This window comes from Mastigoproctus giganteus, chromosome 5, assembly GCF_048544385.1.
Source record: "Mastigoproctus giganteus isolate SK-2022 chromosome 5, ASM4854438v1, whole genome shotgun sequence".
Lineage (NCBI taxonomy): Eukaryota > Metazoa > Arthropoda > Arachnida > Uropygi > Thelyphonidae > Mastigoproctus > Mastigoproctus giganteus.
Window position 1 is genome coordinate 138,051,646 of NC_143579.1, and position 25,969 is coordinate 138,077,614.

The 25,969-nt window shown below is 38.4% G+C and overlaps 1 protein-coding gene across 1 annotated transcript in view; it reads right to left on the reverse strand.

Moving 5' to 3' along the window:
• The window catches only part of LOC150085725 (coiled-coil domain-containing protein 149-A-like), a 187,398-nt gene that overhangs the window by 14,072 nt on the left and 147,357 nt on the right, over window positions 1-25,969 (reverse strand). Inside the window, exon 9 of the mRNA XM_090374663.1 lies at window positions 23,575-23,657. Coding sequence (XP_090230789.1) covers window positions 23,575-23,657 — 83 coding nt within the window. The remainder of the gene's footprint in view (window positions 1-23,574; window positions 23,658-25,969) is intronic.

Below are 25,969 nucleotides of genomic sequence, written 5' to 3' on the forward strand. Positions count from 1 at the left end.
GCTTCCATGTCACCCTTTAATTTATTTTTCTTCTCTGCCATAAGTCTCATTAGTTCATCTGACATCCATTTATGCCTAAACCTTGAACAATATTTCTTAGTTGGTATGTAAAGTCTAGTAGCTTCCAAGATAAATTCTTTCAATGCTACCCGTTTTGAATTTGCTGTTGGTAACATCATCAGTTGGTCTCACTGTATAGAATTTAAATACGTCTCAGACCATCGTAGTCGCTTTTACGAAAGCAAAAACTCTTCCCTTTACCCCTGATGGTAGTTACCTCTTTGAGTAAATCCCACTTCAGCACACTGCAATCACTGCCACCTAGTGATTCCTTTATCTGCAGATTCTTAATGCATGGAGAATCACTACTGATAATCAAATCACGAGTATTACTCTCTCTAGTTGCCTTCCAAACATGCTGATGTAGAAAACAATCATCCAATAAATCCACAAAAGCCTTGCTAGTGTGAGTTGCCAACCCACAAATTCCAGTCAATATCTGGGAAGTTAAAATCCCCCATTATAAGACACTCTGATTTACTGACCCAATCTATTTCCCTGAACAGTTTCTTATTATACTCATCAGAGTCATTAGGCCTATAGCACATTCCTACTCTCAATTTTGATCTCTCAATGCTTATGTCACACCAAACTGACTCGACACTGCACTGTACGATTTCGACTGGCTTCCTTGGATTTTATGTGTTTCTTAACTAATAGCATAACCCCTCCTCCCTTCCTATCCTGTCTATCCTTTCTGTACTCATTGTACTCCCCAAATCCCAGTTCTGCATTCCTTATATCTGTGTGATACCATGTCTCTGATATCCCAACAATATCTGCCTTTGATGTTTTGAGCAATACCTGAAATTCATCAAATTCATTTACCAAACTCCTAGCATTGGTGTACACACAAGTATACATGCCCCCGTTCTTATTCTTAGCGACCCTAACACAACCCATGTGTTTACTTGTATCGCAATGACTCCCAGCAGTCTCTGAAATACTCTTGTTTTCCAGGCTACTGCTCATTCCAATAGAAGCAGTGCAAGAATCACTTTCACCTCTCCGCCAGTGGCTACTGTTAATCTATTAGTCCTTGTATCCCCCCCCCAAAGTTAGCAGTTTTCTGAACCACCTAACACTGCCTTGATAGTGTCAGCTATTCTTGCACCCTTCCTATTTAAGTGTATCCCATCCCTGTAGAAGCAGTCTCTCCTGTTAACAAGTTCAGATCATGCTGAAAAAGTTCTACCCCTTGAGCCTTGCACAACCTTTCCAGGGCCGAATTGATCGACAAAGCTCTCATCATATACTCCCTTCTATCGTGTCTGGGCAGAATTCCAGACACTTTCAAATTCAACCTTAATTCACGACTTTTTTTCAACAGTGACCTATACTTGTTAAGTAATTCCGCCGGTCTCCAACTCTTAATATCATTAGTGCCAACGTGTACAACAAATATCACCTTTTGTGCCCTTAAAAGATGATATCCGCTCTACAATGTCATCAAACTTTGCCCCTGGCAGACATACCCTGGTCCTGTTCCATATATCCTTTTTATATACCATGTTTCCTGTTTCCCTGACAATAGAGTCACCAACAACTACTAGTTCCTGTGGGACCAGCACATTCTGCCTTGGGGGTTGCCACTCTGTTGCGTGATGATCAAGTGCAAGCTCTGGCATTGATGTAGGCAGCTGAGAGCTTGATGGGTCCCTCAATTTAGATCCATCGAGGGCATCCACCTTGTCCTTCAAGCTCTCATATACGCCCATAACAACGCTGAGTTGTTGCCCGATTTCCTTACACTCCTTACATCGCGCACACATGAAGACTTCCCCCATGGCTCAACAAACATCAAGCAAGCAGTGAATTTTAAAAGGCTGTGATTCAGAGGGCAACCACCCCCCCTTCAGTTCTCCCCTGAGCCACAGCACTCCCATTAGCTTGAGCCTTTTGCTTTGCTGCTCTGGTCTTAGTCATGATTCCGATTTAATTTCAATAAAATTTCAATTTCCATACGAAATTATAAACCTAAACTGGTATCCCGACACAGTTATAATACTATATATCTATATATATTTTTCAGTATTGAGTATTATCTACGAGTTCCGTTTTTATAACTTCCATATCAAGTTATGTATTAATTAATTATGTTACTTTTGTAAAATCTAAGTCGTTATATGTATTTAGTTAAAAAGTACAATTTAATTGACAATGAAGTTTAACAAGATTAATAGATTTTACTGATTAATTGACAATATTATATAATATACTATACTAAGCTAATGCTATCTACTTCGGGATATAACGTTGTATCGTATAACAATGGCGGCAAGTTACGAACGGTAAATCTATTGACACTTAAATATTAATTAGCTTAAAAAATCTTGCTGTCTCAATTCAGAATAAACCAAGGATCTTGACTAGGTCTATAAGCTACTTATAGAAAATAATTTAATATAACAATTGGTCAATAAAGTGGCTAAATATGGCTAAAAAACTTCTCGTTCAGCGGAGCTGCAAAACTTGTAACACGTGCATTGGATACCCTTACCGATACTAAGGTAATAACCTACAAAATCTCTATCTAAGTTAAACTTTAAACTAAGTATCGTAACTAGGAATATAAAACTACTCTAGAAAATAATTTAATATGCCAATTTAAGCTAATAAAACAGAAAAAACTTCTCTATTTCCAGGAGCAGTAAAAACCTTGCCTGCACAAGGCTACTCTCATTCCCGAAACATTCTGATTTACTGGCCCATTCTATTTCTCTGCACAACTGTTCATTGTACTCATCAGTCTCATTAGGCCTATATAACATATTCATGTCTTATTTTCCCTTTCCCAGTGTTTATGTCACACCAAACAGACTCATCATTGCACTGTCCAACTGTGTCAACTGGATGCTCTTCCTTAGATTTTGTGTGTTTCTTAATTAACAGCATAACCCCTCCTCCTTTCCTACCCTGTCTGTCCTTTCTGTACATATTGTACTCCCCAAATTGCAATTCTGCACTGCTTATATCTGTGTGACAATGTCTCTTAATTACTTCAACAATGCATATAAATTATCAGGCAACACAAAAGCCTATGACAGATATAAGCTAGTCTGTAATCACGTCATAATGGAGGATAGGCAGGCAAAGGCAGATTACAAGGAATCTTTGGCAAAGGATGCAAAGAAAAACATCAAAGAGTTCTTTACTTATGTAAACTCTAGAAGGAAGGGAATGAATCAAATTGGTCCACTTAATGTTGGTTACTTGACTTTTGATGATCCTGCTCAGATAGCTGACAAACACTACAATGTAGTCACAAAGGAACCGAATGATAAAAATAATTTTGATATCATATACTTGGATTTCAGGAAAGCTTTTGATACTGTTGCACATGGAAGACTGCTGTACAAGTTTGAGCGGTATGGCATTAAGGACAAATTACTGCAATGGATAAAGGGATGGTTGAGTGGGAGACGGCAGAGTGGTAATAAATGGACACTGCTCTACATGGACTAATGTTATTAGTGGAGTCCCCCAGGTTTTGGTGTTGAGTCCATTGTTGTTTTGTGTATTTATCAATGATATCGATGAAGGTATATCAGGTTTAATATTCAAGCTTGCACATGATACAAAGATTGGCAGGGTTGTTAACGACACTAAAGACAGTATGCTACGGCAACAGGATCTAGAAAAGTTAGGCAGATGGGCTGAGAAGTGGCAATTGAATTTTAACATTGACAAATGCAAAGTAGTGCATATGGGTAGCAGTAACCCAAGAGAAATGTACCAATTCTGTGGTACTACACTTAAGGAGGTGAAGAATGAAAAAAACCTGGGGTAATTGTGCAGACAGATATGAAGTTCTCTGAGCAGTGCAGACAGGCTGCCAGAGCAGGTCATGGAGTTTTGTCATTGATATATAGGAATTTTGCTAGCAGAGACAAGGAGGTGATTATCCCTTTGTATAAGGCAATGGTCAAGCTACACCTAGTACTGTATACAGGTCTGGAGGCCTCATTTTAGGGAGAATGTAGAGTTGTTAGAACGAGTACAGAGAGGGGCAACAAGATTGGTGAGAGGACCAAAGGGGTTTTCTTATGAAGAAAGGCTTAAGCTCTGCAAGTTGCACCATAAGGCCTTGAATGGTTTGAGCAAGCTCAATTCTGACAGGATTCTTCTGCTTGCTCAGACTAAGAACCTGAGGGAGCACAGATTTAAATTGACAAAAGACTGTTTTAGAATAGATGTGCAGATGTTTGCCTTTAGCCAATGGGTAGTTGATTGCTGGAACAGACTTCCATCTGTTGTGAAAGTTGATAGCTTAAATGGGAAATCTTTTTTTTTTCTTTTTTGGGCTGATGCTGTATAAGCTTGCTTTCTTGCATCATATGCCTCAACTAATGCTAATAAGGTACTAACAATGAAAACAGGGCAACAGAATAGCCAATTCAGGACACTGCTGTTTAGTTCTTGATCAATCTTGAATTTCATTTTGACTGTACAGTGGCACAATTTCTAAGCCAATGTAACAACTGACAAGTTCTACGTTTGTGGACATCACTATGAAGCAGTGGAATAATTGCCTTTGAAAGATAACCACGAGTAATTACAGACCAGTTAGTTTAACTTCTGTTCCGGGGAAAATAATGGAGTCACTGGTTAAAGCTGCATTGCAGGATCATCTAGACAAGACTGCAGTAATAATTCAGCTGCGGCATGGGTTTGTTTATGTTTTGTGTGACGAATTTGATTGGATACTATGATGTGGTTATGAAGGAACTGGATGCAAAAAATAATTCTGATATCATATACTTGGATTTCAGGAAAACTTTTGACACTGTTGCACATGGAAGACTGCTGTACAAATTGGAGCGGTATGACATTAAGGGCAAATTACTGCAATGGATAAAGGGATGGTTGAGTGGGAGACAGCAGAGAGTGGCAATAAATGAATGCTGCTCTACGTGGACTAATGTTATTAGTGGATTCCCCCAGGTTTTGGTGTTGAGTCCATCATTGTTTTGTGTATTTATCAATGATATTGATGAAGGTATATCAGGTTTAATGTTCAAGCTTGCACATGATACAAAGTCCCCCAGGTTTTGGTGTTGAGTCCATCGTGTTTTGTGTATTTATCAATGAAGGTATATCAGGTTTAATGTTCAAGCTTGCACATGATACAAAGATTGGCAGGGTTGTTAATGACACTAAAGACAGTATGCTATGGCAACAGGATCTAGAAAAGTTAGGCAGATGGGCTGAGAAGTGGCAATTGAACTTTAACATTGACAAATGCAAAGTAGTGCGTATGGGTAGCAGTAACCCAAGAGAAATGTACCAACTGTGTGGTACTACACTTAAGGAGGTGGAGAATGAAAAAGACCTGGGGGTAATTGTTCAGACAGATATGAAGTTCTCTGAGCAGTGCAGACAGGCTGCCAGAGCAGGTCATGGAGTTTTGTCATTGATATATAGAAATTTTGCTAGCAGAGACAAGGAGGTGTTATCCCTTTGTATATGGCAATGGTCAAGCTACACCTTGAGTACTGTATACAGGTCTGGGAGCCTCATTTTAGGAAGGATGTAGAGTTGCTTGAGCATGTACAGAAAAGGGCAACAAGAATGGTGAGGGGAACAAAGGGGTCCTCATACCAAGAAGGGCTTAAGTTTTGCAAATTGTAGTGGCTGGAGACTAGGGACCTGCAAGGCAATCTGATTGAGGTGTATATGGTCTTGAGTGGGCTGAGCATACTGAATTCTGATGGGATTCTTTCGCTTGCTCAGATTACGAACCTGAGGTGGCATAAATTAAAATTGAGGAAAGACAGTTGTAGAATAGATATGTGGAAATTTGCCTTAAGCCAGCAGGTGGTTAATTGCTGGAACAAACTTTCACCTGTGGTTGTGGAAGTTGATAGCTAAAATAAATTCAAGGAGGAACTGGACAAACGTTTAGAGGGAATGGATGTTTGAAATTTTTATTTTATTTTTTTTGGCTGATGCTACATAAGGTTATACACTTGCTTTCTTGCATCACATGCCTCCATTACTACATGGCAAGTGAAAACAACATGGTAAGTGAAATCAATGGAAAGTGAAAACATTCAGTGACCAGTGGGTTATTGGGGCTTGACAGCCACCTGCATACTGAAATATGGCCTTAAGAGAAAGCTGTAGTTTATTGATTGGCTATGGCTTGTCTAATTTGAATGTGCTGAGATTTACCCAAGATGGCAGTAGAGTGAATACTGATGGATGAAGCTTGTCTGATTGGTTACAGCTAAATTGTCTGGCAAGTCTGCCTTGGATTCTTTGGGATCTCTTAGTGCCAGTATGTAACGCTGGATGTGTGGGGGGGTGCGGTAATGGGAAGGATACCATAATTGGAAGCTTGTTGAGTTTGGAGTCTCAGGCCCTTCTAGCATGCCCTTTATGAGGATACGGAAGAGTGCAATCCAAGAGGAGACAAAATTGCATCTGCCAATTGGGCTAAATTGGATGGCCCAGACTTCTAGAAGTCTCAGTGGGAGAAACTGTGTGAGACACAAAGACTTTTGGGATTAGAGATATAGCTCTCACAGATGCAGTGAAGCACATCACTCTCCCCTCCAAGTTGTCCCTAAGAGATATACATCTGATGATTCATGTAGCAATTTGTAAAATATACCTTTGTGGTGAAATGCCATAAGTCTGCCTGAAAGGGGAAGGCTCATGAGATGCATTTCTAACCTAATCAAGTTCAGGGTCAGGCTTCTGACTATTGCAGTGATTCTTATTTTTCTAAATTCCTACATCTGCTGCTGAATATCACATAACACTTTGGCCATAATTTATGGCAACCCTCCTATCCCCCCCCTCAACTAATTTTTTTTTTGAGTTATTTTACTTTCTTTATTTTAACTGTATTTCTGTTTAGCCTGCCACTATTTGGCTTATTGTAGTTTTAAATGTTTTCCACCAACCTTATGTAGAAATAAAACACAACGAAAACGAAAACTGGAATCTTGATAATTATGTATTTATAATAAATTATATTTGCCTGTATTTACAATAAATTATATTTAACTTTACAACTAAAATATATAAAATATACATATAAAATATACTGGGTTAAGAACAATAAAACCATAAAATACATTAAAATATACTAAATTAAAAGTGATAAAACCATAGCTTTCGAAGGCTCCTGCCTTCTTCTTCAGCGGTATTTTCTTTGTTCTGTGGTGCATCTTTAAATACCAGCAGGTTCACGGTACTCATGACGTGTTTCATTCCTACATGTTCCGTTCTCTTGTGTTATGGAACCGAAAGTGGCTCGGGAGTGGGTCATATGGAACCATTCATCCCTTCTGAGGATAGTAGCCTTGAAGAGGGGATGGATCCGCGTTCCTCTATCTCTATTAATGTTCACTGTGGAACAGATCTGCAAACTATTGAGCCACTTGCAGTCCCAGAACTTATGCGCCTGATCGGTGATGATAGCATCGTCCAGGGAGATCTGGTGCTGCTTCTCCCAAAAATGCTCGGCCACGGCGGACTTACCATACTCCGCATTTCTTATTGTCTTAGTGTGCTCCCCCAGACAATCTTTGAGAGGGCGTTTTGTTTCCCCTACATAACACTCCCCACAATCCGGGCATCTAATACTATATACAACCCCACTTGCATTCTCTTTTTGAATGGGGGTCCTTTACTTGTGACACGATTGTGTGCAGCCTCCGCCCTGGAAGCTGCACACAACGCGTCTGATAATTTCTTAGTACTCTAGTTATATGCTCGGTTAGACCCGGATAGTAGGGAATGCATGCAGTGGATACTGCTGTAAAAGATTCGCCTCTCCTCTGATTTCCTTTAATATATTTTTCTATAATCCTCTGGGGGTAGCCACATTTTGTAAGATCCGTCGTGACGTGTTCATACTCTACCTTCCTATCCTCGGACGTACTACAGTGTGATTTTGCCCTGTCAACTAATGTTTTAACCACATTGTTCCTATGATGGCTGGCCTGAGCTGAATTGTAGTGCGAATATTGACCTTTACACATCGGTTTCCTATAGACCTTAGTCTTTAGTTGTTGGTCTTCCCTACAGATCAACACATCTAGGAACGGCAAAACTCCTCCTTCTTCTACCTCCGAGGTAAATTGTATGAATGGGGGAGAAGCCATTTAAAATATTCAACACCTGATCTTCACTCCCCTTTCGAATAATTGAAAACGTATCATCCATGTATCTTTTCCAGGGATGCATATGCATAGGGAGAACACTAACATTAAATATTCTAGCCTCGAGCTCCTCCATAGCTAAATTAGCTATAATTGCACTAATGGGGGAGCCCATGGCTGTACTGTTAACCTGCTTATACATAGTATTATCAACCACCATAGTGGTGCTTGAGAGGCATAATTCTATACCTTTCTCGATATCCTCTAAATTTAATTGTGTTCTAGTATTTAGGGTGGTATCTCTCTGTAAGGCCATGTGTGCACAATGCACTCCATGGTCAATCGGAATACATGTAAATAGAGATGTCACATCGAAAGATATCATAATTTCATTCTCTTCTATATGTTGGCTTCTTATAAAATGCACACAGTCTTTACTGTCCTTAACACTAAATTCAGAAAGTCCTACTAATGGAGATAATAATTTGGCTAAGAAACCAGATAGTGCATATGTGGGACTGCCTATGAATGAGACTATGGGTCTAAGTGGTACATCCATTTTATGAATTTTAGGCAAGCCATAAAATCTTGGTATTTGGCTCCCTGTGGCATGCAGTACCCAATATTGTTCTTTGGAAATTTTGCTACACTTAAGCCAACTCTGTACCATTCTATTCACTTGCTGTTCCAAGTTAAGCAGTGGACTTTTCTGAATAACCTTATAGGTTGTTTGATCATTCAATAAATCCAACACCTTATTTAGATATGCTTCCTTATCAAGAACCACCGTTGCCCTACCTTTGTCCGCAGGTAAGACCACAATGCTATCATCTTGCTTGAGGCTTTTTAGCACTAATTTTTGCTTCACATTGAGATTAGAGGGGGCGTTTTTAGCTTGACTGAGGATGGCTGCTGTTTTAACTCGAATTCCATTAGCCATATCTTTGGGAAGCTTATTTATAGCTCTTTCCATGCCCATTGCTATTTCTGCAACGGGTACTCTAGACGGAATCACGGCAAATTTTGGTCCTAAATTTAGAACCTCCAACTGATCTTTAGTTAGTTGATTACTGCTCATATTCACTATAAAATCCTTGGCAGTAAACTTACCCATGAGAGCTGTGAAAGTTATAAAAGCTAGTAGAAATTGCTTGATTACATCTAGGGTGAGGCAATTGTGTGAATGGCTTTTCTATTACAGATTTATTTTATGAGACAGAAAACCTTTTTAAATGAGAAGAGAGCATTAAACTATGAAGCATTTCTCAGAAGAAAAAGAATATTGTACAAATTATCCTATTCACTATATGTACAGAGTGATTAAGAACGGCACATCAAATTTCTGCTTTCTGCAGCAGATTATTCCTGAGAACAATAGGAATTTTTCGAAATGTGCATAACTATGCCGTGCAAAAGGGAGATGATGTGTGGTTAGCCATTAACTATGGTTTAAAGGAAATTAAAAACACTCTTAGAAATACTGCAATAGTTTTAAATGTTTATTGAAGTGAATCACATCAATTTACACTTAAACTTTGGCAATGCTTTGAGGTCCAACTGAACCTAGTCATCATGCCTCCTTTCTATAACATCAAGTGGGTCTTGTGCTTCAAATCTTCTTAATATTCTTTGCGGACAATTTCTCGTAAAATAATCTTCGTAATTTTCTAAAGAATTAATTCAAAGTAATTTATCTTATCTTATTCATCAGAATGCCAATACTGTATTAAATTTTAAGATTATGTCTGTCATTTCAAGCAGGATGTATGTTATGTATAATATACATTTCTTTTTTTTCTTAATTTTAATGTTTACAGACACAAATCCTTATAATTTAACACATTTTATTCACTTGTCCATATATGGTACAGGCAGAAGTGCCAAATGAAAATGAATTGCCTATATAGTATGCACACCAAACGTTTTGATATCTGTTTTGTTTTTAATGAAATTATTCATTAAATTTGCATGCTGCATCCTCAGCTAAAGATAAAAACCAATTTACTACCATCCTACTTTTCTTCTATGTATTGATGATCCTGGCAAACCATCTACTATACCAAAAACACACAATCTACTCAATGCCTCCCACAATATTCTGAAAAAGGATGTTAAAATAATTTTGAGCAATCTTGATGCAAGAAAGCTGCAGGACCCAATGAAAATTTTCCCACTTGTTCTTAAAACCTGTGCTCCTGAGATTGCCCCTGTTTTTTGTGCATTCTTTTTGTTCTAATGGTGTTTTTCCTTCTGCATGGCTCATATCCAGCCAATTATTAAAAAGGGTGACAAATCTTTCCCTTCCAAATATTGTCCCATTGCCCTTCTCTTTTCTCAAATCTTAAACTATCTTGAAACTTTCCATCAGAACAATAATTACCAATATGGTGATATACTTATGGTTACCTAAGAGTATGAAGGCACTTAGCCAAGAAATATCTTTTAGATTAAACCACACCATCAGGCATCTCTCATATTGTGGAGTTGTACTTCATAACTGGGTTGTCACTATATCATCAATGGGTACCTACCTACCCACTGAAGAGGGGCCAAAAAGCCTTGAAACGGTGCCATCTGGGTGATAGTATCCACTGAGAATAAGTAACAATAGTCCTCTCCTTTCAGAGTTGCAATACCATGGCAACTCTGAAAAAGGATGTTAATTTTCATAATGAGTGAGTGCGTGATTTTTATTTTTATGGCGCATGAGCAACTAAGAACATGGTGCACCAAGTCCAGGATTTTTAGATATATTTCCAATTTATTGTATAATAAAAGTAAGTAGCACAACAAGGAAATATCACCATACTTCAAAATACTGTAAACAAATAAGTTAAGTGAAAAATGGAGGTATTCTTGCTACATAGTTGGGTGGTTGATATGTTGTTTAATGGCACAAGGGCTACTAAGGCCATATTGTGACAGATTCTATTCCGTAGTGCAATAACCAGTTAAAATCTGTTAAATAATCCTGTCTGCTTCAAGAAAACAAAAAATTCAGCTAGATATGCATCATCTCCAATCAGATGAGGTAATGTTAAAGGTTCTTGCAGATGCGAAAGCAATGTAAAAATTGTGTTTCTATAATTATTATAATGGTTGCAATTTATTATAATATGCTTCACTGTAAGTGTAGACTGACAATATGTACAAATAGGTGGATCTTATCCCATGAGCAGATAAATATGGGTTAGATGCGTGTGCCCAATACACGTACTAGCCAGGATCACCTCCTCTTGCCTATTTGGTCACATGCTGGATGCCCACAACTTAGGTTCCTGTTTAAGTTGCAGCAGCTTATTTCCGCCATGAGCCTGCCAGATTTGCAACCATTGGTCTTCACACACATTTTTTATGACTGATTTGTAGTCTGTATATGGAACTTGATAGTTAGGTTAGCATGCAGTGATTGGATGTTTAGTGGTTTGATCTGCACCTTCATTTCCTTTGATGCCTACATGACCTAGTATCCAATAATAAGTGGCTGATTGGTTAACAGCTTGTAATGTGATTATCTGTGATCCGATTTGCTTCAAGACAGGGTGGATTGTCTTGGATATAAATTTTTCAATGCTGTTATTGCACTCAGAGAGTCAGAGTATCCAGAGTTTGCTTACTGGACAGGTTAATCACACGATCCAGAGCTATTTTAATTGCCCACAGTTCGGCAGAATAGACGCTGCATTCCTTCAGAAGGGACACAGAACTAGAAAAGATAGAAGAAACTGCCATGCACCCAACCCATTATCGTACTTGTTTTTGAGCCATCGGTATATATTTGGAAACACAGAGAATTTTTAGCTACATGTGCAGCATGGAGTTTCCTGATGGTGAGATCTGCTGCTTGCCTTTTCCCCATTGTTGGAATGAGAAATCACAGACCGGTGTATAATCAGACCATTGAGGGTCATGTGTGCTTGTTTTCAGTATTGAGTTAACTGTAGCAACCTTATCCCAATTGGCTTGTTTTCGTTAGGTTTGTGGTCATAAAAGGTGGTCCACTGGGGCTCAAATAAGTATGGCCAGATAGGATGAAAGGGAAGGTTCCATATTTTTGCTGCACAGTTGAGTAGCAACATTTTCGTCAAAAGATGGAGTGGTGGTTTGTGTGACTCTATATATAGACTCTGTGCATGAGATGTTCTGAATGCTCCTAGAGCAGTTCTTAGAGCACTGTGATGGATAGTTTCTAGCTGAATTAGTGAACGTTTCCTGGCAGAGTCAGGTCGGAGCCCTGTAATCCAAGCGAAATATGATTAATATCCGAAATAGCCGAAGCAGAGTGTATCGGCCAATCAGCCTATGTTGGTGAAGATAGCACTCTGAGGATATGTAGCTATTTAATTTTTTCAAGCAGATTATTCACGGATATGTGATGTGTTCTAAGAAGTTTAATTTATTGTCCAGGATTATGCTAAGAACTCTGATACTGTTGGAAAGAGGTATGGTAAAATTTTTAAGTTTAATTCAGGATCAGGTGAGGCTGAATTAAAACTTTGAGGCCCATCTTTCGTTTTTTACAGAAATGAATGCAGTTAGATTTTTGTGAAGCTGTCTCTAGGTAGAATTCATATTTTTTCCTTGGCACGAAATCAGGAGGTCATCTGCATAGTGATATAATTCTACTCTGGTTGGAATAACATGGATGATATTATTTATTCTTATTAAAAATACAGTAGGACTCAAAATAGATCATTGACAGACCCCCTCCTCCTGCATATGGATTATAGAAAGAATATAATATATTAATGGGGAAAATATTGTGCAAAAAAGGATAGGTGGAACAGGACCAGGGTATGTCTGCCAGGGGCAAAGGTTGATGACGTTGTAGAGCGGATATCATCTTTTAAGGGCACAAAAGGTGATATTTGTTGTACATGTTGGCACTAATGATATTAAGAGTAGGAGACCGGCGGAATTACTTAACAAGTACAGGTCAATGTTGAAAAAAAAGTCGTAAATTAGGGTTGAATTTAAAAGTGTCTGCAATTCTGCCCAGATACGATAGGAGGGAGTATATGATGAGAGCCTTGTCGATCAATTCGGCCGTGGAGAGATTGTGCAAGGCTCAAGGGGTAGAATTTTTCCCAGCCTGGTCTGTGCTTGTTAACAGGAGAGACTGCTTCTACAGGAACACGATACACTTAAATAGAATGGGTGCAAGAATATTTGCTGATACTATCAAGGCAGAGTTAGGTGGGTCGGAAAACTGCTAGTTTGGAGGGGGGGGATACATGGACTAATAGATTAACAGTAGCTGCTGGCAGAGGTGAAAGTGATTCTTGCACTGCTTCTAATGAAATGCAATTGAGCAGCATCCTGGAAAGCAAGGCAATGGGGATTTCCAGGACTGGGAGTCAAAGTGGAACAAGTAAATACATGGACCATGTTAGAGTAACTAAGAGTAGAAACAGGTGTATGTATACTTGCATATACACCAGTACTAGGAGTATAGTTAATAAATTTGATGAGCTGGAAGTGCTAGTGAAGACATCAAAGACAGATATTGTTGGGATATCAGAGATGTGGTGTCACACAGATATAAGGAATGCAGAACTGGGATTTGGGGAGTACAATGAGTACAGAAAGGATAGACAGGACAGGAGGGGAGGAGGGGTTATGCTGTTATTTAAGAAACAAATAAAATCTAAGGAAGTGCATCCAATTGACAATAGTGGACAATGCAATGATGAGTCAGTTTGGTGTGACATAAGCACTGGGTAAAGAAAAATGGGAGTAGGTATGTGTTATAGGCCTAATGAATCTGATGAGTATAATGAGCAATTGTGTAGAGAAATAGAGTGGGTGAGTAAACCAGAGTGTCTTATAATGGAGGATTTTAATTCCACAAAGATTGACTGGAATTTGTGGGTTGGTCACTCATACACTAACAAGGCTTTGTGGATTTATTTATTGAATGATTGTTTTCTACAGCAGCATGTTCGGGAGTCAACTAGAGGGAGTAATACTCTTGATCTGATTATCAGTAGTGATTCTTCATTCATTAAGAATCTGTAGATAAAGGAACCACTAGGTGGCAGTGATCACAGTGTGCTGAAGTGGGATTTACTGAAAGAGGTAACTACCATCAGGGGTAAAGTGAAGGGTTTTTGCTTTTGTAAAGGTGACTATGGTGGTCTGAGACAGTATTTAAATTCTATACGGTGGGACCAACTGATGATGTTACCAACAGCAAATTCAAAATGAGAAGCATTCAAAGAATTAATCTTGGAAGCTACTAGGCTTTTCATGCCAACTAAGAAATATTGTTCAAGATTTAGGCCTAAATGAATGTCAGATGAACTAACTGGACATCTGGCAGAGAAGAAAAATGAAGAGGATCAAAGGGAGTCACAGGTAATTACAGACTACAGACCTGTTATTTTAACTTCTGTTCCAGTGAAATTAATAGAGGCACTGGTTAAAAAACCATTGCAGGATCATTAATGTCTAAGTTTGCTGATTAGCATTAGCAGAGGCATTTGATGCAAGAAAGCAAGCTTATGCAGCATCAGCCAAAAAAAAAAAAAAAAAACAAAAACCACTTCCACTTCACCCCTCTGTTCGTTCAAAATACCTGTCCAGCTGAGCCTTAAACTTATTTAGGCTATCAACTTCCACGACAAGGGATGGAAGTCTGTTCCACCAACCAACCAACCGCTGGCTAAAGGCAAATTTCCGCACGTCTATCCTACATCTGTCTTTCCTCAATTTGAATTTATGCCCTCTCAGGTGATTATTCTGAGCGAGAGGAAGAATCCCATCAGCATTGAGCATGCTCAAACCATTCAAGGCTTTATATACCTCTATCAGATCACCTCGCTGGTGCCTAGTCTCCAGACACTGGAATTTGCAAAACTTAAGCCTTTCTTCGTAAGAGCACCCCTTTGTTCCATTCACTAATCTTGTTGCCCTTCTTTGTACTCGTTCCAGCAGCTCTACATCCTTCTTGAAATGAGGCCTCCAGACCTGTATACAGTACTCTAGGTGTGGCCTGACCATTGCCTTATACAAAGCAATAATCACCTCCTTATCCCGGCTAGAAAAATTCCTATATATCATTGACAATACACCATGAGCTACTCTTGCAGCCCATCTGCACTGCTCAGAGAACTTCATATCTGCCTGCACAACCACCCCGAGGTCCCTTTCATTCTCTACCACTGTCAGTGTAGTACCACAGAGTTGATACGTTGCTCTGAGGTTGCTGTTTCCCATGTGTAGTACTTTACATTTGTCAATGTTAAACTTCATTTGCCATCTCTCAAGCCCATCTGCTCAACCTTTCCAGATCCTGTTGCAGCAGCATAGTGTCAGTAGTGTCCTTGACAACCCTGCCTACCTTTGTATCGTCTGCAAACTTGGACATTAAGCTTGATATACCATCATCAATATCATTTATGAATACAGAAAACAATAATGGACCCAACACTGAGCCCTGAGGGACTCCACTAATAACATTAGTCCACGATGAGCAGTGTCCATTGATTACCACTCTCTGTCTTCTCCCCCTCAGCCACCCCTTTATCCGCAGCAGCAATTTGCCTCCAATGTCACACTGCTCCAATTTGTGCAGCAGTCTTCCATGTGCAACAGTATTAAAAGCCTTTCTAAGATCCAAGTATATAATATCAAAGTTATTCCCTGCATCCAGTTCCTTTGTGACTGCATCATAGTATCCAATCAAATTGGTCAGGCAAGACTTCCCCTTAACCATGCTGTGTCCGAGCTATAACTGAAGTCTTGTCTAAATGATCCTGCAGTACTTCTTTAACTAGTGCCTCCATTAATTTTCCTGGAACAGAAGTTAAACTCACAGGTCTATAATTACTTGTGTCAGCCTTTGATCCTCCTTTGTGAATTGGGGTCACATTTGCACATCTAGACAAGAGTTCAGTTATAGCTTGGACACAGTGTGGGTTTGTTAAGGGAAGTCTTGTCTGACCAATTTGATTGGATACTATGATGTAGTCACAAACTGGATGCAAAGAATAATTTTGATATCATATATTTGGATCTTAGAAAGGCTATTGATACTGTTGAACATGGAAGACTGCTGCACAAATTGGAGCAGTGTGGCATTGGAGGCAAATTGCTCCTATGGTTAAAGGGATGGTTGAGTGGGAGAAGACAGAGTGGTAATCAATGGACACTGCTCATCATGGACTAATGTTATTAGTGGAGTCCCTCAGGGTTCAGTGTTGGGTCCATTGTTGTTTTCTGTATTTATAAATGATATTGATGATGGTATATCAAGCTTAATATCCAAGTTTGCAGACGATACGAAGGTCGGCAGGGTTGTTAAGGACACTAATGACAGTACTATGCTGTAACAGGATCTAGAAAAGTTGAGCAGATGGTCTGAGAGGTGGCAACTGAAGTTTAACATTGACAAATGTGAAGTACTGCATATGGGAAGCAGTAACCCCAGAGTAATGTATCAACTGTGTGGTACTACACTGACAAGGTATGTGGCAACATCAGGGCCCCTAGTGGGGCCTGATGTTGCCCATACCCTGCCACGTGGAGGCTAGCCGGGTGTATCCAGTATCACAACAAATTGCTCTGGCAGATCCTTTGACCTAGTTTCCTGGGATTTCAGTGGCTAGGACCTAAAAAAATAAAAAATAAATAAAAAAAATTTACGCATTTGACATTAGTGCTTAATGGGATTGCTGTTTAGAAATCGCTGGTTGGGGTTGAATGCTAAAGAGATGTGTTAAAGGCCTAATAGGTCGGGCAAAATTTTTGAGGTACTACACTGACAGTGGTAGAGAGTGAAAAGGACATGGGGGTAATTGTGCAGGCAAATAAAAAGTTTTCTGAGAAGTGTAGACGGTCTGCAAGAGTAGCTCATGGTGTCTTGTCAATGATATACAGGAATTTTTCTAGCAGGAATAAGGAAGTGATTATCCCCTTGTATAAGGCAATGGTCAGGCCGCACTTTGAGTACTGTATACAAGTCTGGAGGCCTCATTTTAAGAAGGATGTAGAGCTGTTGGAATGAGTACAGAGAAGGGCAATAAGATTAGTGAATGGAACAAAGGGTTGCTCTTATGAAGAAAGGCTGAAGTTTTGTAAATTCCAGTGTCTGGAGACTAGGCACCTGCTAGGTGATCTGATTGAGGTGTATAAAGCCTTGAATGGTTTGAGCATGCTCAATGCTGATGGATTTCTTCTTCCTCTTGCTCAGAATAATTGCCTGAGAGAGCAATAATTCAAATTGAGGAAAGACAGTTGTAGGATAGATGTGCAGAAGTTTGCCTTTAGCCAGCAGGTGGTTGATTGCTGGAACAAACTTCCATCTGTTGTTGTAGAAGTTGATAGCTTAAACAGATTCAAGACAGAACTAGACAAACATTTGGAGTGAATGGATGGGTGAAATGAGAAGGGGATGTTTTTTTTTTTTTTTTAAATATTTTTTGCAACAAATCAAACTATATGCAAGAAATCAAGAAAATTACAGTCTACAGAAGTTCAAGTCCAATGTCAACAAATATCTTCTTTCATCTTCTCAACCTTCACCCAAGTACGGTTCTATGTACTATAGGTTCTAATATCTCGTGTTTGGGGTTTACATAAAAAAAAATATATATATATAAGCTTGGTGTCTTGCTGTCTTGCATCATGTGTCAATGCTAATCAAATCTAATGCAGATCTATTTTGTCGAAATCCATACTGATTTTTATGTATGTTATGTGACTTTACAAACCAGTAGAACCATTTTACCCTAACAACAAGTTAAGGAAACCAGACAATAATTAACTGGATTAGAGGTCTTTTCCTGGTTTACGGATGGCTAATACAAGTGAATGTCTCTAAGAGTGAGGATAAACATGTACCTGAAAAATTCTGTTAAAAAATATTAGAAGAGTTTTTAAAGTGGTATCATCCAAGTGATTTAAATATACCATCAGGGCCAGCTGCACTATTGGGTGCTCTGTTAAAAGATTCCTTTAACTCAGATATTGTAAAAGGCTGATTATAAGGTAGAGAGAGACCGGCGTTGAAATTTAACTTCTGCCTTTCTGCTGCCTGTTTAATTCATTGGAATGGAATATCATATGAATTTGCTATTGAAATTTTGGCAAAAGCTTCAGCAAAAGCATTTGCTATGTCTTTAGGGAAGATAATTTCTGTCCATTACTCATTAATACAGGAGAGGATGACAATGGATATTTGCCATCCAGATGCTGGATTTCCCTCCAGATTAATCTAGTATCAGTGTTTTTTGTGAGAGTAGAAGCGAATTGTATCCAGGAATCTTTTTTGGCTTTCCTTCTTATTTGTTGTGCTTTAGCATTTAGTTTCTTGTAATTTATAAGGTTAATAGTAGTGGGATGCTTGCAGAAAATAATCCAAGCTTTATTCTTTTCTTTTTTTGCTCTATTACATTCATCATTGCGCCAGTAGTTTTTGTGCCTGCATGGATGAGTCGATGACTGGGGAACAGTTTTATCAGCTACTGCTAATATCTGTGTAGTGACATGGTCAGTGGCTTCATCTATTGACAAATTCTGAATGATGTGTTTATCTAAAGCTGTACTTAAAGGAAAACTTTGTCCAGTTTGCTTTTCCATCTTCTGCAAGTTTCCAGATAAGTGGAGATAGTTTGGAATCTACAAATAATAGGAAGGTGATCAATATTATGTGGATTATCCAATACTACCCAATGTATACTTGGGTACGGAGCAGGGGAATAGATAGACAAATCAATGGCAGAAGTATTTCCTGTCTAGATTGTGCATGTCCGGTAATTTTTCTTTTAGTTGCCCTCTTATCCATATGTACCCGTAGACTTCCCCATAATGGATGGTGTTGATTAAAGTCACACATTAAAAACAAATAGGAGGTGGTACATGCTCAAGGAGGTCCTCAAAGTCTCTGGCTATATATGTTTGGTGCGATGGAAGATAAACAAGAGAAAAAATTATTCCGAGTTCTATTCTTACAGCAACAACTTCTAAATTAGGTTTTAAAGGGATTTGCCTAGATGGATTAGTAACGAATACTCAAAATGCTACACCTCCATCGGCTGCAGTTGCTGCATTCCTGTCATGCCTGTACGAAGTATATTTCTTTATTGAGGGGTTGGTTGGTTGATTTAGAGGTTTCTTAGGTGCATCGTATGGGCATAGTGCACCACTTTATTGAGGGAATTACTTGTGGAGTTAAATGTTTCCTGTAAACATATGCCTACTGGACTGAAATCTGTGATTAGGTCATCAAGTTCATCTGTATTAGAACGTAGTCCTCGACAATTTCAGTGTAAAATGCACTTCATTATTTAGTTTTAGTGGTAGGATGATCCAGTTGATTTTTAGACGCAATAGGCTTATAGCAATCTATTTTAATTTTATCTTTTTTAGGAAAGGTAGGCTGTCCAGTGTTCATATCTTCTTCGGCATAAATTTCTAATATAGGTTCTTCTTGAGTTTTGTCATCTATATCTGTTTCTGCAGTATTAATTTGACTCTTAGTAGACAATTCAGCTTTTGCCATCCTGGTCTCATTTTGGGACTTGATGCCACTAGTAGAGGGGATGGAAATTAGGGTATTACAAGTCTGGTTTCTGTTGTTTTGCTTCAAAGATGGCTGAGGAACTGAAAGGTCACTCTAGCCCATTCAGCAAGTGATACGTTAGGTGGAACTGAGTCATTGGTTTGTGTAGCAACCGACTGATATTTCTTTGTCACATCTGCATATGCAGTGGCATATCCAGGTGTCATCGTAAAAGGGGGAATGGTTATCAAGGTTTTGATTTTTTTTTTTAGAATGCCTCCTGCATCCTTTTTCTTTAATTTCAAATTTTTTTGGTTAAAGGGGGCATATGCCCCTTCTGGACACTCCTGATACACCCCTGTGCATACGTATGTGCAGGAGTATCTTTCAGTATTTGTTGTCTCGCTTCGCTTTATTTTCAACTTTAAATTTCTGTAATTTTTTTCCAAGTTTCCATAACTCGCAATTAGGGCAAACTGGAGATGTTGCAGTACAGTTGCAGTAAAGACTTGGCACCCAGGGCCTCTCACTACATGTGAGTGGTTTATTATAGCAATAGAAAACTGATATTGATACAGTGAAACCTTTATCCACATGCAGGTACATATGCTGACAAATAAACTGAAAGGTATCAATAATTACATGAAACTAAACTGACATTTCATGGATACCATGGCTGGCTGTTCCACTTCTTCAGAGATGAATACAAACATATATAAATATATGTAAATAAGCATGAGGAAAATAGACCATCATTCATCAACTGGACTGACACAGTTTTGGCAGTCTACAAAACTGACTGCCAAAACTGTGAGGGATGCCATGTATGTATGTCATATCAAGAGGATGCTGGCACTTCAGCTCAAAGAACATCAAACAGATTGGAGGAAGGCAATTCTATGACCTTGGACCTTAACAATATATTCTTGGGAGGAGGAAGAGGATTGCAGGTGGGATTTTTCCAATATAGGCATTAGAAAATGAGATAAACATCTAAGTCACAGGCTCAATGCAGAAGTGCTTTACATTAGAGCTCTCCCAAACAGATAAACTTCTCAAAAGGCCTGATTATCAACAAAAACACAGTTCACATTTTCAAGAGCATGGTGCTGGCCCAGACCTGACTTCATAGGTAGGTCGCCAAAGTAGGAGGCAACCAATTTCAACAAACAACAACCACACCATGGAGAATCAAAACACAAAGAATCACAACAACATTACAGAATCAATCAGTCCTCCAAACAAACTGCTAACTTCTAAGGGGCATATCCTTAGCAGTGTGACCTTCACTCTCCCCATTCAACCCCAGGGGCTCACATCTGGTGAGTATGTGCATGGCACACCCAGGGTCCTGAGCTGGATATCATCATTCTTCTCTTTCTTGGTGATCCCCTTCTCTCTCTCTCTCTCTCTCTCTCTCTCTCTCTCTCTCTCTCTCTCTCTCTCTCTCTCTCTCTCTCCTCTCTCTCTCTCTCTCTCTCACAGGGTGGCTCAGGAATTTTTTTTTTTTTTTTTTGGCTGGTGCAGCATAAGCCTAAGGCTTCCTTGCACCATATAGCTAATAATAATAATAATAATAATAAACTTCCACTTCTCTTTTCTACAGTTCATTGTTTATGTTCCATATTAGTCCTTTTCTCAGCCTTCTCAATGATTTTTATTGTTACGATTATTCATGTGATGTTTGGAGCAGACAAGCTATGATGAACAGTGTAAAGCCCAATGGATTTTCTTCAATCTTCTGTAATACAGTCTGTGTGTGTGTTACTGTTAATCTTAATATGTATTTAAAAAAAAAAAAAAAAAAATATATATACAGGCATACCTCGATTAACGAATAGGATGCGTTCCACGAAATTACTTCGTTAAGCGAAACTTCGTTTTCAGAGGTAAAAATACTATGGCCAGAATAGGGATACGTTCCTACGTAAAGAAAATGAAAAGCTTTTTTTCGAACAGAGAAAAGTTTTATTAAATAAACAGTCAACTTACATACAAAGTGAAATCACATTTTAAAATATGAGGTTAAAGTTGATTGTTTATGCTTTTTTTCTCTTTCATTTAACAATTGCCTATACGGAGTTATTGCATTTAACACTGATCGCTTAACTATAACACTTCTTCATAAGTCAGGATCATTTTCACTAAAAAAATTTAAAACGTTTTCAAGATCATTTAAGCACCTTTTTAAATCTTTGGTTGTTAACACTTTTTCGGCAGGTACTTCTTTAACTTCGCCTTCATTATCTTTATCTTCGTTGCTAACAAGGCTTTCTAAATCTTCCACTGAAAAACCATCATCTTCTGCATTCAATAAATTTCTAACATCCTCTTCATCGACATTTTCGAAACCTATTTGATTGAGCCATCTGGATAACTTCATTTCTAATTCTTGGATGTTATTTTCTTCTTCTAGTACAACTTCTGGCCATATTTTGCGCCAAACTCCATTTAAGCATTTCTTAGTGACTTCTTTCCAAGAACTATCAATGCTTTCTATTGCGTTTTTAATGGTGTAGTTTTTCCAAAAAGTTTTAACTGTCATTTCCTCTTTATCCTCTAGTTCAGTTAAATTGCTTAAAGTTCGACGCAGATAATAAGCTTTAAATGATGCTATTACTCCCTGATCCAATGGTTGAATCAGGGAAGTTGTGTTTGCTGGAAGAAACACAACTTTGACAGGAATGCATGTGTCCAACGTGTTAAGATCAGTAGGATGTCCCGGAGCATTGTCTAACAACAAAAGAGCTTTTTCTTCAAAGTTGTTTTTTTTGACAATACTGTTTTACTCCAGGTCAAAAGTGGTTAACAAACCAATCAGTAAATAACTCCTTGGTAACCCACGCTTTTCTATTTGCTTTCCATATTACAGGTAAATTCATTTTTATGTTACCTTTTAACGCCCTCGGATTTTCTGAATGGTAAACTAATAACAATTTTAATTTATAATCGCCAGAGGCATTTGATCCAAAGAGTAACGTTAAACGGTCTTTGGCTGCTTTGAACCAAGCAGCTGATTTTTCTTCAATAGAAATGAAGCTTTTTGTTGGTAGCCGTTTCCAGAACAAACCGCTTTCGTCAACATTGAACACCAAATTTGGTGGAAAATTTTCACGTTTAATTATTTCCTTTAGTTTTTCTGGAAACTTATTTGCAGCTTCAACATCTGCACTTGCAGCTTCTCCTGTTAATTTTACACTATGAATCCTGGCCCGTTTTTTAAATTTCTCGAACCAACCACGAGAAGCCCCAAAGGTTTCCGTAATTTCTTCAGTTTGTTTAGATTTCAGGTGATTAAACAAAAATGGAATATTTTTTTTATGTTAAATGGGGCTTGAAATTGCGGACTTCGTTATATCGAGGCTTCGTTATCAGAGGTAACGTTAACCGAGGTATGCCTGTATATATATATATTCTTCTATGAAAAAGTGAAACAGTTGTAGAATCCATGAAACTTCAGATTAGTTTCAAGTAATTATTGATACATCACATGTGGAGATAGGTTTTACTGTATCAACATCACTTTTTCTACTACTGCTATAATAAACAACCCACACACCCACAGCTGAAAGTGTCTCCTCCTCCTTTCACTTGTGATTACCCATACAGGATGCCATTCGGATTACTTAACAAATGAGTGATATACAGGTGATGATTAATCAAATGGTGGATAAAGTTAACCTTCCCTATTTAGGTTTTAAGCATCCCAATGGGAAGGGGAGAAATTGTGTGATAAATTGTTTCTATCAGGGACTTGAAACAAATATGTTATCAGGAAGTGGACAGAGATGCACACAACAATCTCCTAAGCCAATTAATCTTTGGAAAGCAGAACATTTTCTTGACAGATTAACACTGTTCAAAGATAAAATTAAAAATTAAATAAGCTCAAATTACCTGTATCTAAAGGATGCCATAAAGCAGATGCCTCTACAACTTTTATTTTTTTCTCAAGCTCAGTGATGCGATTGCCAAGAATCCTAAAAGAATAACATCAATACAAAAACTAAACACCAAAGTAGTGAAAAAACCAAAAAAACAGATATTCAAATTGCTGGAAAAAAAAATAAATAAAAAAAATAAAACCCTAGTTCCAAAATCTCTCTAAAAAGTGGTGGGTGATAAAAACACCCACCACTTTTTAGAAATCTGATTTTTTTTTTTTTTTTTAATGTAAACTGGCCTCCATTGATAGAAAATCAGAATGTCTGGAAAGTTTCATGCATTTTCCCAACACAGACATTCTAACATCAGATAAACATCCAAGTCATAGGTTCTGCGCAGAATAACCTCATGCACTTCACATCAGACTGTGTGTGTGTGTGTCACTGTTAATCTTAATATGTATTTAAAAAAAAAAAAAATGAAACAATTGTAGAATCCTTGAATGTCAGATTAGTTTCAGGTAATTATTGATACAGTAAAACCTATCATCACGTGTGAAGATAGGTTTTACTGTATCAACATCACTTTTTCTACTACTGCTATAATAAACAACCCACTTAATCAATTCGGCCCTGGAGAGATTGTGCAAGGCTCACTGGGTAGAATTTTTTTCAGTGTGGAATTATTTTCTCTTGCTTGCTAACAGGAGAGCCTGCTTCTACAGGAATGGAATACACTTAAATAGAAAGGGAGTAAGAATATTTGCTTATATTAACGAGGCAGTATTAGGTGGGTCAGAAAACTGCGAGACTGGGGGGATTCACAGACTAAGAGATTAACGGTAGCTGCAAGCAGAGGTGAAAGTAATTCTTGCATTGCTTCTATTGTAATAAGCAGCCTAAAGCTAAAGAGCAAGTTTCTGGGACCTTCAAAAGCTGCTAGGAGTTATCATGGAATAAGTAAATACAAGTGCATGTACACTAATACTAGAAGTATAGTAAATAAAATTGATGAATTTGAAGTGCTGATCAAGACATCAAAGGCAGATATTCTTGGGATATCAGAGACATGGTGTCATACAGATATAAGCAGTGCAGAATTGGAATTTGGGGATTGGTGAGGGGAATGAAGGGATTCTCTTACCAACAGAGGCTTAAGTTCTGCAAATTGCAGCGGCTGGAGACTAGGCACCTGCAAGGTGCTCTGATTGAGGTATATAAGGCCTTGAGTTGAGCAGGCTTAATGCTGATTGGATACTTCCGCTTGATCAGATTAAGAACCTGAGGTAGCATAAATTCAAATGGAGGAAAGCAGTTGTAGAATAGATGTGCTTTAGCCAGCTGGTCGTTAATTGTTGGAACAAACTTCCATCTCTCATTGTGGAAGTTGATAGGTTAAATAAATTTAAGAAGGAACTTGACAAACATTTAGATGGAATGGTTGTGTGGATTTTTTTTTTGGCTGATGCTACATAAGCTCATATGCTTGCTTTCTTGCATCACATGTCACAATTACTATTACTACAATGTGTACAGAAAGGATAGATATGTTAGGAAGGGAGGAGGGTTTGTTTGTTATTTGGTTTTTAGGAGCATTAGAAACTAAGGCCATATTGCTCCGGGGATATGCGGTAGTCATTTCCTGACCTTTCCCCATCCTCCGTATTTGGTGGTCACCGGCTCGAACCCCGGTCTAATCAAGAAGCATGTGCTACACACTGCTGCTCCTGCCCACCTGGCTACAGAGGCGCCAAAGGGAGGAAGGATTATGCTGTTAGTTAAGAAGCACAAAATCTAAGGAATTGCTTCCAGTTCACACGGATAGACAGTGAAATGTTGAGTCTGTTTGGTGTGACAAACTAATGGGAAAGGGAAAATAAGAGTAGAAGAATGTTATAGGCCTAATGACTCTGATGAGTACAATGAACAGTTGTGCAGAGAAATAGAATGAGCCAGTAAATCAGAATGTTTTGTGATGGGCGATTTTAACTTTCTACATATTGACTGGAAATTGTGGGCTGGTCACTCACACGATAGCAAGACTTTTGTGGATTTATTGAAGGATTGTTTTCTACAGCAACATGTTCGAGGGGCAACCAGAGGAAGTATTACCCTTGATCTGATTATTAGCAGTGATTATTCATGCATTAAGAATTTGCAGATAAAGGAAGCACTAGGTGACAGTGATCACAATGTACTGATGTGGGATTTACTGAAAGATGCAACTACCATCAAGGGTAAAGGGAAGGGCTTTTGCTTTTGCAAAGGTGACTACAGTGGTCTCAGACAGTTCTTAAATTCTATAGAGTGGGATCAACTGATGATGTTACCAATGGTGAATTCTAATGGGAAACCTGGAGTGACTTAATTTTGCAGGCTACTAGGCTTTTCATACCAACTAATAAATA